The sequence below is a fragment of the Camelus dromedarius genome, chromosome X, assembly GCF_036321535.1.
Source record: "Camelus dromedarius isolate mCamDro1 chromosome X, mCamDro1.pat, whole genome shotgun sequence".
Lineage (NCBI taxonomy): Eukaryota > Metazoa > Chordata > Mammalia > Artiodactyla > Camelidae > Camelus > Camelus dromedarius.
In genome coordinates this window covers 75,176,563-75,192,427 of record NC_087472.1, presented here as the reverse complement: position 1 = coordinate 75,192,427, position 15,865 = coordinate 75,176,563, and the positions used below count along the sequence as shown (strand labels likewise).

The 15,865-nt window shown below is 52.1% G+C and overlaps 2 protein-coding genes across 11 annotated transcripts in view; both read right to left on the bottom strand.

Moving 5' to 3' along the window:
- Window positions 1-3,739, bottom strand: part of KDM5C (lysine demethylase 5C) — a 30,540-nt gene extending 26,801 nt beyond the window's left edge. For 4 of the 8 annotated variants that reach the window (XM_031445145.2, XM_031445149.2, XM_031445146.2 and 1 more), the window contains exon 1: window positions 3,073-3,737. In XM_031445145.2, coding sequence (XP_031301005.1) covers window positions 3,073-3,222 — 150 coding nt within the window. In that variant the 5' untranslated portion in view covers window positions 3,223-3,737. Of the gene's footprint in view, window positions 1-3,072 lie in introns of all 8 variants that reach the window. The other 4 variants (XM_031445147.2, XM_031445153.2, XM_031445154.2 and 1 more) reach the window with 3 other exon arrangements.
- A 6,877-nt stretch (window positions 3,740-10,616) lies between these two features.
- The window catches only part of IQSEC2 (IQ motif and Sec7 domain ArfGEF 2), a 75,880-nt gene continuing 70,631 nt past the window's right edge, over window positions 10,617-15,865 (bottom strand). For 2 of the 3 annotated variants that reach the window (XM_031445144.2, XM_064483133.1), the window contains 3 exons: window positions 14,071-14,244; window positions 13,547-13,596; window positions 10,617-12,943 (listed from right to left, as the gene is read on the bottom strand). In XM_031445144.2, coding sequence (XP_031301004.2) covers window positions 11,978-12,943; window positions 13,547-13,596; window positions 14,071-14,244 — 1,190 coding nt within the window. In that variant the 3' untranslated portion in view covers window positions 10,617-11,977. The remainder of the gene's footprint in view (window positions 12,944-13,546; window positions 13,597-14,070; window positions 14,245-15,865) is intronic. The other variant, XM_064483134.1, reaches the window with a different exon arrangement.

The following is a 15,865-nucleotide window of genomic DNA, read 5'->3' as shown; positions in this document are numbered from 1 at the left end:
AGAGGCAGGGGAGGAAGCAGGGGGACAGGGTCCTAAGTGCTGGGATGCCCCACTGACTGTGGTAGCAAAGATTAGGAGGATTTGGGGAGGAGGAGGGAAGTCAGGGAAAGATAATAAAAGTAGGGGAGACTCTGCCCTGCCAAGTTGGACACTATTGTGTCCTGCCCAAAGGGCAGCTGTGAAGAGCCTCCTCCCCAATTTCCCCCACCCTCAACCTCCCATGCAGTCCTCTCCTCCCCAGAGCCCTGGCTCTTGCTGGGGTGGTGAAAAGAACCTTGGGCAACCTAGACCAGTGCCCTCATTTACCTAATGAGGAAAGTGAGGCCCAGAGAAGAAATGTGATTTCTCCAAAATCACATGCTGAGTTAGTGGCAGAGCCAAGACCAGAACCCCTGTCTCCTAACCTCCAGTCCAAGGCTCTCTACACTACACAGGGATACCAGTGTTCACACACACAGCACACATGCATACATATGGAAGAGGGGGAGGGAGACAGTAAAAGAGAAGAAAGAGCCGTTGAACTCTTATGCTCACATACTTTTAGAAAATGGGCCAGAGAATTTACACTTGCATGTATACACACCTCCCACCCCCATACCCCCAAAGAAGGTAGCAAACACATGGGACTCAGTGAAGCAAGGGAAAAAAAAAAAAAAAAAAGACTAAAATAATATGGCTCAAGCCCAGACAAGTTCCCCATGCCCTCTTGCCTCCCATCAGTAGGGAACTCCCCTCAGCACAGGTAACCCAGGTAGAAAGGTGCTCAAACCCCAAACTCCAGGCACCTATTTCCTGATGAATCAAGTTCTAGATAAGAGTAAGTGCAACATCAAGCAACCAGACAGAAAATGGCAAAACTCGAATCCTCAAGCAGGAGCTGTGGATGCAACAGATAGCTGGAGAAGGTCCAACAAACCTCCCTACCTGGCTCTCCCTGGGACCTACAAGCTCCCTCATCCTGTCTTTAGCCCATCAGTATTGTCAGGATGGTGATAAAAAGGTTGGTTACCTGATGCAAGAACCAAGGCCCTACCAAGCTCCCCAGAGTCTACTCCAGGATACCAACACTCTCCTACCTCTCATCTTCCCCAAGAGTAGCAGTTACCTGTCTAACAATTCAGAACCCAAATCGCCCTTCCCCTGTCGTTCCCCAGGCAAACCTTCAATTTCCAAGTTCCCACCCTGGGAACCCAAGCACCACTCAGCTGAGTGCTTTAAAATCCAGCCAGAAGTCCTGGCTGCCTAAAAGTGGCTTGGGAGCAACCCTACAGGAGGGAAAAACAGAACAAAACCAGAGAGAGCCAGGTCTTGGATCGGAGGAAAGCATGCTGTTGGGGTAGAAAAGCATAACAAAGGACAGCCCCCTGCAGGTCACGCACACGCACACGCACACGCACACACACACACCAGGGACATGTCATATTTCCCACTCTTGGTCCCCCAAGGAAGGGTAACAATACCTGGACAAAGCCAGCCTGCCTAGAGAAGTCCAAGATAGAAAAATGGAACAGATAGAAAATTCAAGCCTTAACTACCCCCCTATGTCAGATATGCCTCTTTCCCACAGGCCTGCAGGTTCACTTCAGGGAGTGCCTCCTCGAGGTCACCCAGGACTCCAGCCTCTCCTCTCTACTAGCCCTCCTGATCTCTCACTACTCACTGCCACTCCCTCACCATGGACAAGGATACCTCAGAGATCTGTGGCCAAGCTCCAACAAGGAAGAAATTAGCTTACCCAACACCTCCCAGAGGATCCATTTGAAACCAGCCTAGATCTATGGCTGGGCACCAGAAAGCACCAAGTTGAATAAGGAGGCCTGTGGTGCCCTCCTCAGGTGGCAGAGAGGTTTCCCATCCGGTTTCAGCCAAAGACACCCACTCAAAAATACCCGGTTCCAGACAAAGTCATTTCCTGCGAAATCCCAAGTGGTGACTGAAGAATACATACCATCATTTCTCCTCCATGCTAGCAAGGTGGCAGCCTATCCTAGACTTTGGGGGACTTCTGGCCTGAAACCAGGCCTAGGAGCAAAGATATGTCCTTTTATCGCTGACCTCTGGGAATCAAGGGTTCCAAAGGAGGCGGACTTCCACTGGTCCATTCTGTTTCTGGGAGTCCAAGAATATCCTATCCTCTGGGACCTCCTACATCCCAGGACAGATGAGAGTACAAACCTTCTAAGAAGAACTAATGCCCCACCTCAAGCTGGCTGGTCAGACTCTCCACAAAAGTCAAACCTGGGGACTGATGTGCAGGAAAGGTCCAGATATTGCCTTCAACAGGAAAAGAAGGGACAATCCCTGAACCCATCTCAGGGGAGCCAAATGGAGAGCATTCCCTGTGAGACTGATTTCCTTACTGGTCTACCAGCCTAGAATATTATCATAAATGGATTGGCCTGGCAGGGTGTGAGTAAATATGAGTCAACCCACATAGGAGCAAACCAATGGCCACATCAACCTTCACAGTCACAATAATTACCATTTATCTAGTGCCTATTACACACTGACGCTACCTATTTTAATTCTTGAAATAACCACACATGGGACCCATTTCACAGGCTCAGAGAGATTACGTTACTTGTCCAAGGTCATGCAGCTGGTAAGCCGCAGAATGGAGTTTTGAACTCAGGTCTGTCTCCCTGTGAGAACTGTGATCTTTCCACTACACCACACTGCCTGCCTTAAGAAAAGAGATACCAGTAAATGGGAGAAAAGCCTCATTTAGTGCAGCCTTAACCTAGGTGGTGCGGGGTAACCAAGAGATGTGCGGGTTGCCTCCCTGTGAACTCTCCCCGGGCCACTAGGCATCCCTGTATTGAATCTTAGTAGGAGTGATTCTGAAGGGCGGGGTGGGAGTGGGGGGTGGGTCTCCGACCTGGGGCCCTCACAGCACGAAAGGACCCCTGGCCCCAGCACCCTTTCTCCGACCCACGTCGCATCCACAACGGTCCCAGCCACCCCCATTTCTCCACACACCTCAAGCTGCCCTCCGCCCCAGACTTCTCCGCCGGCTATCCCAGTTATTCATCCCCGGCCTGGTCGCCAGAGACCACCGGCCCAGGGCCTTACCGCGGGTGGGCGGATCTTGCAAATGCCTGACTTCTCGGCGATGGGCCTGATTTTCGCGATGTAGCCAAGAGGGTCTCGGAACTCAGCCCAGCTAGGCTCGAACACCGGGCACTCCGGCGGCGGTAGAAAGTCGTCGGACCCTGGCTCCATGGTGGGCCCTATGACTGGAGGGCTCGGACCGCCCTTAAGGACTCATGGCGGACGCCGCTGTGTGAAGCCGAGGCACTGCTCGGAGACTAGGCCCTAAGCGGGGCGGCCGCCGCCCGCCGGGGGCCCAGGGGGCGTGTAGCTGCCGCGCTCCGAGAGGCTCAGGCTGACGCTACTGCTTCCGCCTCTTCGTCCCGCTCCGTTCCTTCCAAACTCTGCCGCTGCCTCCCAACTACCGCAGCGTTCACCACCAGAGTTACCTCCCAGCCGCCGCGGCCTTCATCGCCGCCGCCGCCATCTTGGTTTGTCAGCGTCTCCCCCTCCCCTCACCACAACAAACCGGATCCCTCCGCGGGGTGTCCCTCCGAGCCTCGTATACCTTGCGTGAGGCCAGGCCCTAGGAAACCTTCATCCCGTGGGGACTGAGCTGAATCCGCAGGCGTGGGTTCCCTATCAGGAAGCAAGAACTCAAAAGTGCCTCCCAGACGGAGAGCAAATAGTCCGCCTCAGCGGCGGAGGAAGAAAGTTGTAAATAAATATCGGATCCTCTTTCCGGATGGAGCGGCGGTGCACGTTTAAAGGCCAGTGGTGCGCATGCGCGGTATGAGACAGACCGGAAGAGGAGCTGGCGTCGGTGGGTGGTGGGCCCGAACTGGCACCCCCTGGATGACCTCAGCGCTAGCGCGAGCCCCGCCCCAACATGCTCTCGGTCTCCCGAGTCTTTCCGGTGTGGGCCACAGCAGGCAGCTTCGGGTGCCTGATTGCAAGGAACCCTTTCTGCCGGCCCGCAGGTTGGGAGAGGCTGTGTTCAGAGTTCCCAGCGCTAGGCGCAGACACTTCTGAGGCTTTGAAAGAAGGAAGCTGGGAGGCTGCTCCCTCCCCGGTGATTGTGGATATTTAAAATCCTGGGTCCTGAGAAGAGGAAGGAAATACTTATTTTGTCCAAGGTGTCGCATAGAAGCCTCTCAGAGTTGGGGCTTACCCGCAAAGAGTCATCTTGTTAGCATTTTAATGAACACTTCTAACTGTTCTCTATGCACTTTTATCGTGTCTATATTTGTGGCATGTACCCCTACAAAATAAGCCCGAGTGTGTTTGTGTATTTTTTTTAACTATCGGATTTTAGCAACAGCATATTTATCGCTACCAGTGCGCACCGCATGAGTCACCTACTGTTTGCCCATTTGTGAACCTCCAGTGTTTCAAATATTTGTGTACGTGGATTGTATTTATTGTGTACAGCCTCTGTCATGCATTTGAGTACCTCTATGTGTACATCTGCTCCTGTTGTATGCATGCTTGTGAGCAGTTTCTGAACAAGTTTATTGCAACTATGAGTATCAAATCTGTACTTTTAACCATACAGCAGGCATCTTCTGCATTTGAGGATCATCTAAGTTATTCATCATTGTGGGCCCACTGCATACAGTTTGAACACCTACTGTGCACATATTAAAGTACTTATGTACATGCTGATTAAGTACTTATTTTGTGTTCCCTCATCAGACTGATTTCCTTAAGGACAGGGACCATGTGGCCATATACATCCTTAGCACTTGGCATGGTAAGCAGTAAATTAATATTGAGTAAACAAATGAAAAATGAATGTATATTTTTGAGCAGCCTTAGTATATATTGACTGAAAATAATATATACTCTTTGCAAACATTTCCCATGCATATTAACCATCTGCGGTAAGCTTGACTATGTTTGAAAGGTGGAGAGTGTCGTTCCTTCATTCAGTTAACTATTCCTAATCACATACCAGTGATTAGGTGGCCCAGTGGTATCCCAATTAGGTATATCATTCTACCTACTTCAGGATTGAGCTAAGGACAACCTCTCTGAGGGAGCAGGCAACACCAGTAGGAGCTCACACCCTGGGGTCAGACAAGCCTGACTTCTAGTCCCCCAGCTCTGCCATTTTCTAGTTATGTGACCTTGGGTAAGTCCCAACTTCTGAAACTGAATAATGTTGTATGGGAATGGTAATACCTACCTTGCAGGATTGTTGTACAGTACCTGGCACATAGAAGGCCCTCAGTATCTGTTAACTGTTATTTTTGAGAGTAAATAAACAAAATGTCCACAGGGAACTATATTCAGTATCTTGTAATAACCTTTAATGAAAAAGAATATGAAAACGAATATATGTACATATATGCATGACTGGGACATCATGCTGTACTCCAGCAACTGACACATTGTAACTGACTATACTTCAAATAAACAAACAAAATGTCAAAACTCATTAAGAATCACAATGATCAGTACATATATGTAAACTAAAAAAATGTGCAGTATACTGTATATATGTATTTACATGCAATTTAAGGTATATGTGTAGTCAAGCTGTAATAATTCTACCTAATAAAACTGGGAAAGGTTAAAAAAAAAACTCATTAAGAATCTCCTGTGTGCCAGGCTTTGTGCCTAGTGATTTCAGAATTTTTTTATCACCTGAATCCTTAGGTTGCCTTGAATGTTTGGAATCTTTGTCCCTACTTGGCTTGTGAGGAAACCTGTCCCAAGCAATACAAATAGTAAGTGACATCTCCTTTCTAGTTTTCTGGGTGTCAGAGGAAACCTCAGCCCCTCTCCACCAGAAACACAGGCCCATGACCCAACTGAACAACTGTCTGGACGGGAAGCAGAAAGCTAGGCAAGGTGATGCTGATAATAGGAAAATCACCACCCTCTCACATGTATAAGCATCTAACAGCCCACATAGCTCTTTCATACCAATTATTTCCCTTAATCTTTGCAACAGTCTTGGGAAAGATGTAGGTCAATTTACCCATTCTGTAGATGCGGAACCAAATTCCAGAAAGATTAAACATGGGAAGTTGCTAACTCCTGGTCAAGTGCTCTTCCTATTATCTGCTCCCACCAGTAATAGAATTAGGCAGGAGAAGGGTGAGGAGCCTAAAGAAGATAAGAGAATATGCCAAATCTCAGGCTGAAGGAAGTTTGGCCTTTTCATCTGGATGCAGCTCAGTGAAGAGCAAAGAGTATGAATTAGGAGTCAGGAGACCAGGTTTGGGATCTTGGCTTAGCCTAGCCTTCCCATAGCCTTCTCTGAGGTCTAGCCCAGACACCACCCCCACCACCCTGGAAGGGCAAATGGAAATTGCATAGAATCTTTAAAGCCAGTCAAATCCAATTCATTCATTCATATACATTAATTAAATTCTTACTATGCACCAGGTAATTTTCTGGGCCCTGGGACTATAATGGTGACAGACATGGTCCCTGCTTTCCTGCAGCTGACATTCACTCCCTGAGATCTACCAAGTACCTTCATAAGCCTTGATTTTCTCATTTATCCAATGAGGCCATATAATCCCTTCCTCACAGAGCAGTTATAAAAATTACAGATAATGGTGACCACCATTCATCAAAGGCCAGGTGCTACAAAATAGGTATTGTTATCCCTGTTTTACAGATGAGACCGAAGCTCAGAGAAGTATAAACTTACTCAAGTCACATGGCTAGTAAGTGGCAGAACCAGAGTTCAAACCCAGGTCTGTCTGACTGTTGTACAATTCTGCCTGTAGAAGTATCAGATGGTGTCCCCCACACCTCCAACCACAGTAAGGTGCTTAGGAAGTGGGTTCCTTTCTCAACCCTTGGCTCTTGCTGGGAACCAGCCAGAGTCTGAGCACTGCAGGGTTAAGAATTGGGAAGCAGCAGAGAGCTCACCCTGGACTAGGGGCTGAGTTGGCCTCACCCACCCACCTGGGAGAGAGGATTTGGCAAGAAACTTTACAGAGCAGTGACTGGAAGACTCAGCTGGGCTCACAACCACACTCACCCTATCCATGTTTTCTGAATGAACTGGATGAGAGTGCCTTTTTTGATTTGTAAAATAGGGTCCTTTCCAGTTCTGAAGTAGGTATGAGCTGTGAGTTCTAATTCGTAAATAGCTCTGGAATTTAGCCCCTCCTCCATATGCCTTTTTCTAATCTGTTCATCATGAGAACCATTTACTATCTCTAGCCTGGATTATTAAAAGAGCCTCCTCAAGAGATCAAGGTGTCTGTGTGAATTCATATATATATATATATATATATATATATATATATATATATGCATATTATGTGCTTAATACATAGACATAACAATAAAATAGTATGTTCAAAATAATGATAATTCCAAATGAATTATAATAGGAGTGGATTATAACTCATTGAGTAAAATAAAAATCCATGACTCCACACTGATATAAATAAAATGAGGAAAACGGGAAAGCTCTTCCTTGAAAGAATGATGGAGTTAGAAAATCATCAATAGATGCTCAAACTTTTTCCAAATAAAAAAGCTAACCCTTAAAACATAGCTATAACACCTAGTGCCCAAATCTTGGTTCCTAAATGCCATTTTCAACCAAAAAGAACCAGAGCTCCTTGGAAAAAGTGGCTGATTCCAGGGCTGGGGCAGGGAAAGTACAAGTGAGGCCTGGCTCATCTTGTAGTGCCAGAAAACAAGAGAGCACTCAAGGAAGGACGGAGACCTGCCAAAAGGACACAGGAGCCAGCTTGGAGGGCCTCTTGCTGGCCAAATCTGGGGCATTTTGAACATCAAAATAAAGAAGGATATTAATGTGTTATAACCCTCTGAATACAGAAGACACCACAGGTCAATGAGAATATAAATAAATAAACCTAGGAGAAGGGAAAGCTCTCCCTTGCCCTGGAAAGCCAACTAATCCATGTTAAAAGAATGATGGCATTTGACAATCAGCATTTGACAACCTCCAGAATACTCAAGTGAATGCTAAAACTGGTGGGTGAAAGTTTGAGGAGTAACAGGATAGTTACATAATTTCAAGGCATCTCTCAAGGTACTTATTAATTACGAATGGAAAAATAATAACTTTACAGTGGACACACTACGTAGCCCAATGTGTCACCTGGTGTTTCTTTAGCTCCTACCGAGGCCAGCCGGCCGGGCTGAGAAAATCTGTTGGCAACAGAGGAATGAGGCTCTGTGGATGGCCCTCCTCTGCTTTGGGATGTGCCGTGCCCACCACCTGGGCTGCCCTCTCCCACTCCTTTCTCATTATTCCACTAACATGACATACTCGCACCCCTTTGCATATGCTGCTCCCTCTGCCAAATGCCCTTCTTTACCGGGCTAATTCTTTCTCACCCTTCAAGACTCAGTGAAAGGAGCAGTTCCAGAAGTGCTTCCCTGACCCCCACCCCTACCCCTGCCCGAAGTTGGAGTTTCTGTTTCTTTGTGCCCCCTCACATGCTGTGCTTCCTTCTGGGCATGTGCTTATTATGTTGTATTGACATTATCCCCTCCAGGCTGTCCTACTTCTGAAAGTCTTGTCCTGCACTGTCCAAAATGGTTATCACTGTCCACATGTGGCTAGTGAAACTGAAATGGAAAAATTCAGTTCCTCTGTTGCAACCAGCGACATTTCAAATGCTCCATAGCCACATGTGGCTAGGCATCACCGTACTGAACAGCACAGGTAGACGACATTTCCATCATCCCAGACAGACGAACAGGACAACACCGGTCTAGGATAAGAACTCTGTGAGATTCTAGGAACTTTGTCTTTTGTTATGCATTGTCCCTCCTCATCCATATCCCCAAAGAGATTGGCAATAGAACCTTTGAGGACAGCCAAAGAGCTTCTTGTCTTCAGGTGTCCAGAGAAATGGGGAGGTGAGGAGCCAAACACCCCTCCACAGTCCGGACGGTGAGCCTCCAGGGAGGAGGAGGGGGTAGAGCAGGAGGGGGTCCTTGAAGCCCATCTCACAAGAGTGAGAAAACCTGCGTCAGCAATGGTGGGGGAAGCACATCTGTCAGAGGGGAAGACATGGGTAAAATGCTGAATTTGGAAATTATGCACAGGTCTTTTCAGGGAATGATGAGTGGAGAGCCAAAGCGTGGGAGAGAAACGAGAGTTCAGAGTATCCAGATCAGCTGGGGCAAAACGGTTGAGGACTTCCAACATCAAGACAAGGAGTTTGCACTTGTTTCTGCAGGTGACCGAGAACAGCTGACTGTGTGTCTGGCAGGGGGTAGGCATTTCACGCGCATTTCTTAACAACTGCCCTGCAAGATGATTATTCCTATTTTATAGGTGAAAGACCAGGCTCTGAGAGACAAGGTGACTTGCCAAAGGCAACCTGGTCAAGTCTGACTGAGCCAGGATTTGAGTGCTAAAAAGCTGAGCTCTGGGAAGACAAAACCCAGCAGCAAGCTGAAGGTGGGAGAAGTGGGAACAACCAAAGGCAGTCCAGCTTGGTGGATCAGGGGAGAAACAAAAAAAATGCTGATTGGACTTGACTCCAGACCAAATACTTAGATGGCCCCAGCTGCTGCTTTTGCCTAAATGTGGGTATGAGAAAGAAAACAAAGATGTTGATCCAAGCTACTAGAGTGGGGCCATCCAAACCGCTCCTTCTTAGAAGCCATTCCAGACTCTAAGAAGATCCCCCCAAATATTTCCTGACTGCTGCTCCTGGGGACCCTGATGACCCTAACCGAGAGCCAATGACCCCCATTCCTCCTAGGCTCTGCTGAGACCCAGGTCCTGATCAGTGGTGCTGGAAACATGTCCATTTCATAGGGATGCAGTTTGGGGGACAGGAAAAGGGCCTGGCCTAGAAGTTAGGACCTCCCCCTGTCCCACCCTGACTTATTGCATGACCTTGGGAAAGACATTTCCCCTCTCTGGGCCTAACTCATCCTCTGGAAACTTTAGGGAATGCACCTATTTGTTATCTAACACCCCAAGATACACACAGAACTCTTATAACACACGTTTTCCAGCCCCTGGCTTCCTGGCCCAGATCGCCCCTCACCACACACACACACACACACACACACACCCTTAAGGACAAAAATGTGGCCAGCCATGGGGAGAGACGGGAGGGCTCCAGGGCAAAGCCAGGCCAGCGATAGGAAGGGTGAGACTAGATCCCACAAGAGTAGACAAAGTATCCAACCTGTGAAGGGAAGAGAAGGGTACCAACTTGCTGAGCACCTATTCCACACTGGCTGCTAGATATCTGTCACCTCACACCATCATCACAACCCCATGTGGCAATGGCTTATCACCCCAAGTTTTAAACTCAGGAAACGGAGACTCAGAGCGGGTGCCTTTTCCGAGGGCAACTAGGAAGGGAAAAGCCCAGAATATGAACTGGATCTCCCAAGCCCAGACCCTTGCCACTGTCACGCAGATTGTTAACAAAACGAGACAGGAAAACCTCCCTCACCCACACCTCCCACCCAACCAAAGCCTCTCACCCACCCAGGTGCCTGAGTTTCCACCATCAGTGACTCACCTCCCTGAGCTAAGGCCTCTCTCTCCCCTCCCTCCCCGGGGCTCCACTGTGAGGAAGGGGGCGCAAGGAGGAGGCAGAGGCGGGAGGTGAGCACAAGGTCTTTTATGAGGCATCAAATATACATTCTTATATACAAGGAGGAAAAAAGACAATGCCTAAACCCCAGCTCCTCTCCATACAGCCCCTCCCGCTGCTGCCCTCCCCCGCCCCCAAGCCCCGGGGTCCCTGGGCCTTCAGACAGCCAGGGTCTATCTGTCTGTCTGTCTGTACTGCAGCTCATGGTGGAGAAGGGAGAGGGTGGCAGGAGCTGAGAAAGGAGCTGGCTATGTGGGGCAAGAAGAGGAGCTGGGGCTTGTAAAAAATATATTTATAATAAATAAACAGGGCTGTAAAGGGGCTGGGGAGGCAGCGGAGAGTTTGACAGACAGAAGGACTCAGGCATCCTGGCTCCCAGCCCCCGCTCTGATGGCTTCAATCTCTGTCTCAGGAAGGACATCCTGGGCTCATGGCGGCCCTCTGGGAGCCCCTCTCCCCAGGGCCGATGCTGGGTGCCCTGCCCCAGCGAGGTGTGTGTGGGCGATATCTGTAAAGTGCATCGTCTTCAGCTGTAGGTGGGGTAGGTGTGAGGGCATGGGGAGGGGCATGCAATATGGGTGAGTGAGGACAGTGCCCTTCTCATCCCAGACCTGAGCCCCCTGCCCCAAACCTGTCTGGATTTTGATCAGGATAAACACGTTGCAAGGAGAGGCAAGGTCATGAAGCTGAAGAGGTCTGGGCTTGGGGCCCACTGGAGAGAGGGCAGCAATTGGTTCCAAAGAGGAAGGACTGCCTCACCTGGGGACCAGCATCAGTGGGGGCCCACCCACTGAGGGTGCTGACAACTCCACGTCCTCCAGCAGGCAGAGAGACACCTGGAGGTGTGTTGCCAGGCCCTGAGGTCAGAGAGAGGGCCCAGCCAGCTGAGGTTTGGCCACAACACTACAGAGCTCCCTCCTAGCCTCATGAGGCCTGAGGCTCCCTGGGGAAGCCTTCGCCCTCTTGGCTCCTGACACCTGCCCTTCCCTACCAGCCCAAGCTGACAGGAGCTCACACTGGCCTGGAGGTCTGAGGACACCCAACTAGACCTCCAGGGAGAGGCGTAGGGGAGAGGATGAAGAGGGGGAAAAAAGAGGCCGAGGATCTCTGAAGGGTCCTCACCACTCCGCAGAGCTCAAGAGCCCTGCATACAGGCTTCATGTGGCAAGGAGCTTTGCTCAAATCTGGAAGGAAACCCCATGGAGACGGCTGGGGCTTTAGAGGAGGGGTCCCGAGGCAGGGAGGAAGTGGGGAGGAGGACATTTCTATGTGTATATATATTTTGGAAAAACTGAGGAGGCAGAGAGGGTGTGAGGCCCCTCTCCTGTGGCTTCCCCAGACCTCCCTAGTCCCCAGCTCGCTCGCTCCATTCATCAGACCACGGTGCTGATCCGGCTTGGCTTGGCCTTGGGGTTTGCAGTGGGGGGATTGGCCGTGCCAGGGGGCCCAGAGGCGTGCAGTGGGCCGTGGGGGGAAGTGGGCGGCAGGGGCGAGTGCGGGGTGTGGGGTGAGGGTGGGGGTAGGGGTGGGTAGGAGGGGTGGGGTGGGATGGGTGAGTGCGGTGACAATGGTGACTGGGGGTGGTGGGGGTGGGAGTAGGAGCTCCCTGGTGGCCGGGATCCAGGGCCCCCAGCGGCCCCCGCTGCTGGCATCATCTGTGGGTGGTGGCTGAAGATGAAGTGCTTGGGGCCCTGTTTGTGGGCTGGAGGGTGCTGGGGGGCAGGACTGTACAGGGGCAATGGGGAAGTGGGCTGGTGCAGAGGGTGGCGGCCATGGGGAGCAAACTGGGGGTGTCCTCCAGCCCCCCGTCTGGGAGCTCTGCCTGGCCGGCCCAAGGTATAGTGCTGGGGGCCCGGGACTGGGCCGTGGGCATGGAAGTGGCGATGTGGCCCCACAGGAGGAGCCGAGGCGGGAGGCGGGGGGATGGAGCCCAGCTGTGGCAGGGGCGGGGGCTGCTGAGGTGGTGGGGGGAGAGGGGGTTGCTGGGGCGGGAGGTAGGGTGGTGGGGCAGGGCCTGGTCCTTGGCAATACTGGGCATGCAGGGCCTGGAGCTTGGACTGCCCATCAGGTAGCACCCCCAGGCCACCGTGGCTGTGACCATGGTGGTGGTGGTGGTGGTGGTGGTGGGTGGAAGAAGCAGAAGAAGAGGAGGCAGAGGCCTGGCCTGTTGGCGGTGGTGGCATCTGGAAGGGCCCCTTGCCCCGCTTGCTTCCAAATAGGGAGCCCAGGAAGGATGAGGAGTTGGAGACGGGCCTCTGGCTCTTGTACTCCTCTGGCGGCGGGGGTGGGGGCGGAGGTGGCATCCTCTGATGAGGGCGTGGACTGCTAATAACAGACCCCTGGAAGGGGGGGAGGGGGGGAAGTCAGGCCGGTCTCCAGGTCCTAAACCCCCAACCCTCAACTCCACCCGGTCCCTGAGGGCTGGAGCTGGGGAGACAGGACCCCCCATGGCATAATGAAAACCAAGTCACAGTCCTGTACTTGTACATGGAGCACCCCAGCTTGCAGAGCTCTGCGGTCACATCCACTATCTCATCTGAGCCTCAGCTGGGTGAGGAAGAATTAGCAGTACCTCCTCCTCATCCCCATTTGGCAGGCAGGGAGTATGTTAGGCCCAGAGGGACAGAGTGACTTGCTCCGGCTCAAAGAGCAGCCCTGGGAGGTAAGAGCTTCTCTTGGCCCAACTCCAAGGGCACCACTACTTGGAGTCGGCCCTGGGGTTGAGAGGGGGCTTGGGAGAGTGGAAGACAGACTGAGAGACAGGCAGAGTGAGGACAGACAGAGTTGAGGACAGATGGAGAGAGTGGTTGGCTGGGAGAGGCAGCCGCAGGGTTCCCGGCAGGGAAGAGGGGGAAGCAACAGGTCCCCTCCTCCTCTGGGGCTCCACGGGAGGCGGGGCAGGGCTCATGCAGAGGATGAGTGGGGCAGGAGCCGGCACTTACTTCGATGGTGCTGTCCAGCGATCCCACGCTGTTACGCCGCCCCCGCTTCCCTGCACCCACAAGCAAGGAGCCCAGCGTCAGAGCAGCAACCCCCCCTCCCCACCCTGCTGGGCTCCAGAGCTGGGCACCAGGTCTGGGCCCCTCCCGGGGACAGACACCCCTATTCCCTTTCCCCCGTCGAAGAGGGGGAGGTGGGGAGGAGGAGAGGTGGAAAAGGAGGAGCGAGAGGAGGAAAAGATGGAGAAGGAGGAGAGGTGGTACCAGAGAGACAGAAGAGGAAAGAGAGGAGAGGTGGAGCTGCAAGAGAGAGGGGGGCTAAGGCTGTGGCCCGACTTCACACTCCCTGGCCCAAACCCTGGGCTCCGCCTGTTCTGACCCGGCTCCCAGGCCCCAGGGCTCTGGATGAAGGCAGGGTGCGTGCACGTGTGGCGGGTGCGAGGAAGGCTGGCAGTCAGTGATAGGAGGCAAAGAGGACACCCAGTCCCACGGCTCCCCAGCCAGGGCAGGGGTCCCGGAAGACTTGCCTGCATCTGAGAGGTCTCTCAGGGAACTGCTGAGGGCGCCCCGTTTGAGCCCATCGCCTGCCCCATACGTGTCCTCCAGGCTGCTTCGGGCCAGCGTGCCGTTCACTGAGTCCTTGGCCCCTCCAGGCTGCGAGGCATTCGGCCGCATCATACCCTTCTGCTTCTCCAGCTCCGCTGGGTGGCAGTGAAGGAGACGGGGAGAGACGGTCAGGAACAGGCGTGAGGCCCCCCAACTGACTCCAGCCCTCCGTGGGCCCCCCCTCTTCTCGCCCACTCTGTCCTCAGGCCTCCTGCTTCACCCCCTGGATAGCTAGCACGTTTCCCCCAAACCTCTGCTCCGTCTCCTAAGCCCTGCAGTGCCCAGCCCTTCTTAAGCCACCTCCTCAGGCTCAGGCTTCTCTGGTCTTCTCTCTGTCCCTCTCCGAGCCTGCTCCTCCTGCTCCTCTCCCCTTGCTTCTCCCCTCCCCTGCCTGGTCTCCCAAGCCACCCCTCCCTGCCTTTGAAAACAGAGCTTTACAGCGGCTGCTTTGTTCCCAGAAGGGGCAGGGAGACCCTTTGAGCCTGTGGCGAAGGGCACTCATTGCAGAGCCCGCTCAGTTCTCAGATACCTTGCTCCAGAGCAGAGGGCTCCTGGAAGGACAGGAGCAGGAAACCAACGGGAATCGAGTCCTCTATTAGAGGCCAGTAGTATGCTGGCTGCTATGCGTACTTGGTCTCTCTCAGTCCTCACACCAGTTCACAGTATTAGCAGCCACAGTTTTCAGAGGAAGAAACTGAGAATCCAAGAAGTCATAGAGCTCACCCTGGGTCATAGAGCTGGAAATGGGGGAGCCGACATTCTGGAAGCAGGTCTGCCTGAGTCCAGAGTCTGTGCTCTCTGGCCTTCCACCCCCACCTCCCTGTGGAGGTCACGGAGACTTCTGGTCATCGCCCTCCCTTCATCCTGGCATGCACACCCCTCTCTCTGAATGTCCCCAGGGTCTCAAGGATCTGGTGAACTGAATGAGCGACCCTGCCTTGCTGAGGAGTTAGCATACACCCTGGAACTCTGAAGGTCTCACCAAGGAGCCGTCCGCCGCCTCTGTCTGTCTGTCTGTCTCTCTGTCTGCCTGTCTCTTTCTCCTTAACACCATGTTACTTAACTGTGACTGCTTAGCCTGGAGAACAGAAAGCTTGGGGGGTGTTGAGAGGAATGAGAGGTAATCACTCTTTTTCATTATATAGGATCAAAATGACTTGATGTGGCCCCAGGGGGCTGGGAGGAAGGGTCCCCAGGACTTAGCTCAGGAACTGGAACATGGGGAGGGGAGAGGAGAGACGGGGAAGGGGAGTAACTTTTTTGGATGCCTTGGGTGTTCAACAGTGATGTCCTATGAACATGGGGGACACATCTTCACCTTATCTCATTGAATCTCCAACTCTGTGAAGGAGATTTCACCATCCCAATTTCACGTATGAAGAAACTGGGGCTCAGAGAGTCAGGCAACTCACCCCAGTTTACCCAGATAATAAGTAGCAGAGTTGGGATCTGAAACTAGAGTCCTCCAATACCCTGATTCTTCTCCCTGCTGCCTTTCAATAAAAGGAAGAGTTGGCTCATAATTAGGGCTTGGAATAATAATCTGAGGTTAAGAGGTAATGAGCCTCTTGTCACTGAAGGTATCCAAGCAGAGGCTGAAGGGTTCCTGGAATGAAGGTAGGAAGTTTGGACATGCTAACCCTCAACTCTGAGCTCCTCAGAGGACAGGATTCTTAGTGTCCACAAGGCACTGTATCAGATGTGGCTGGGCTACTC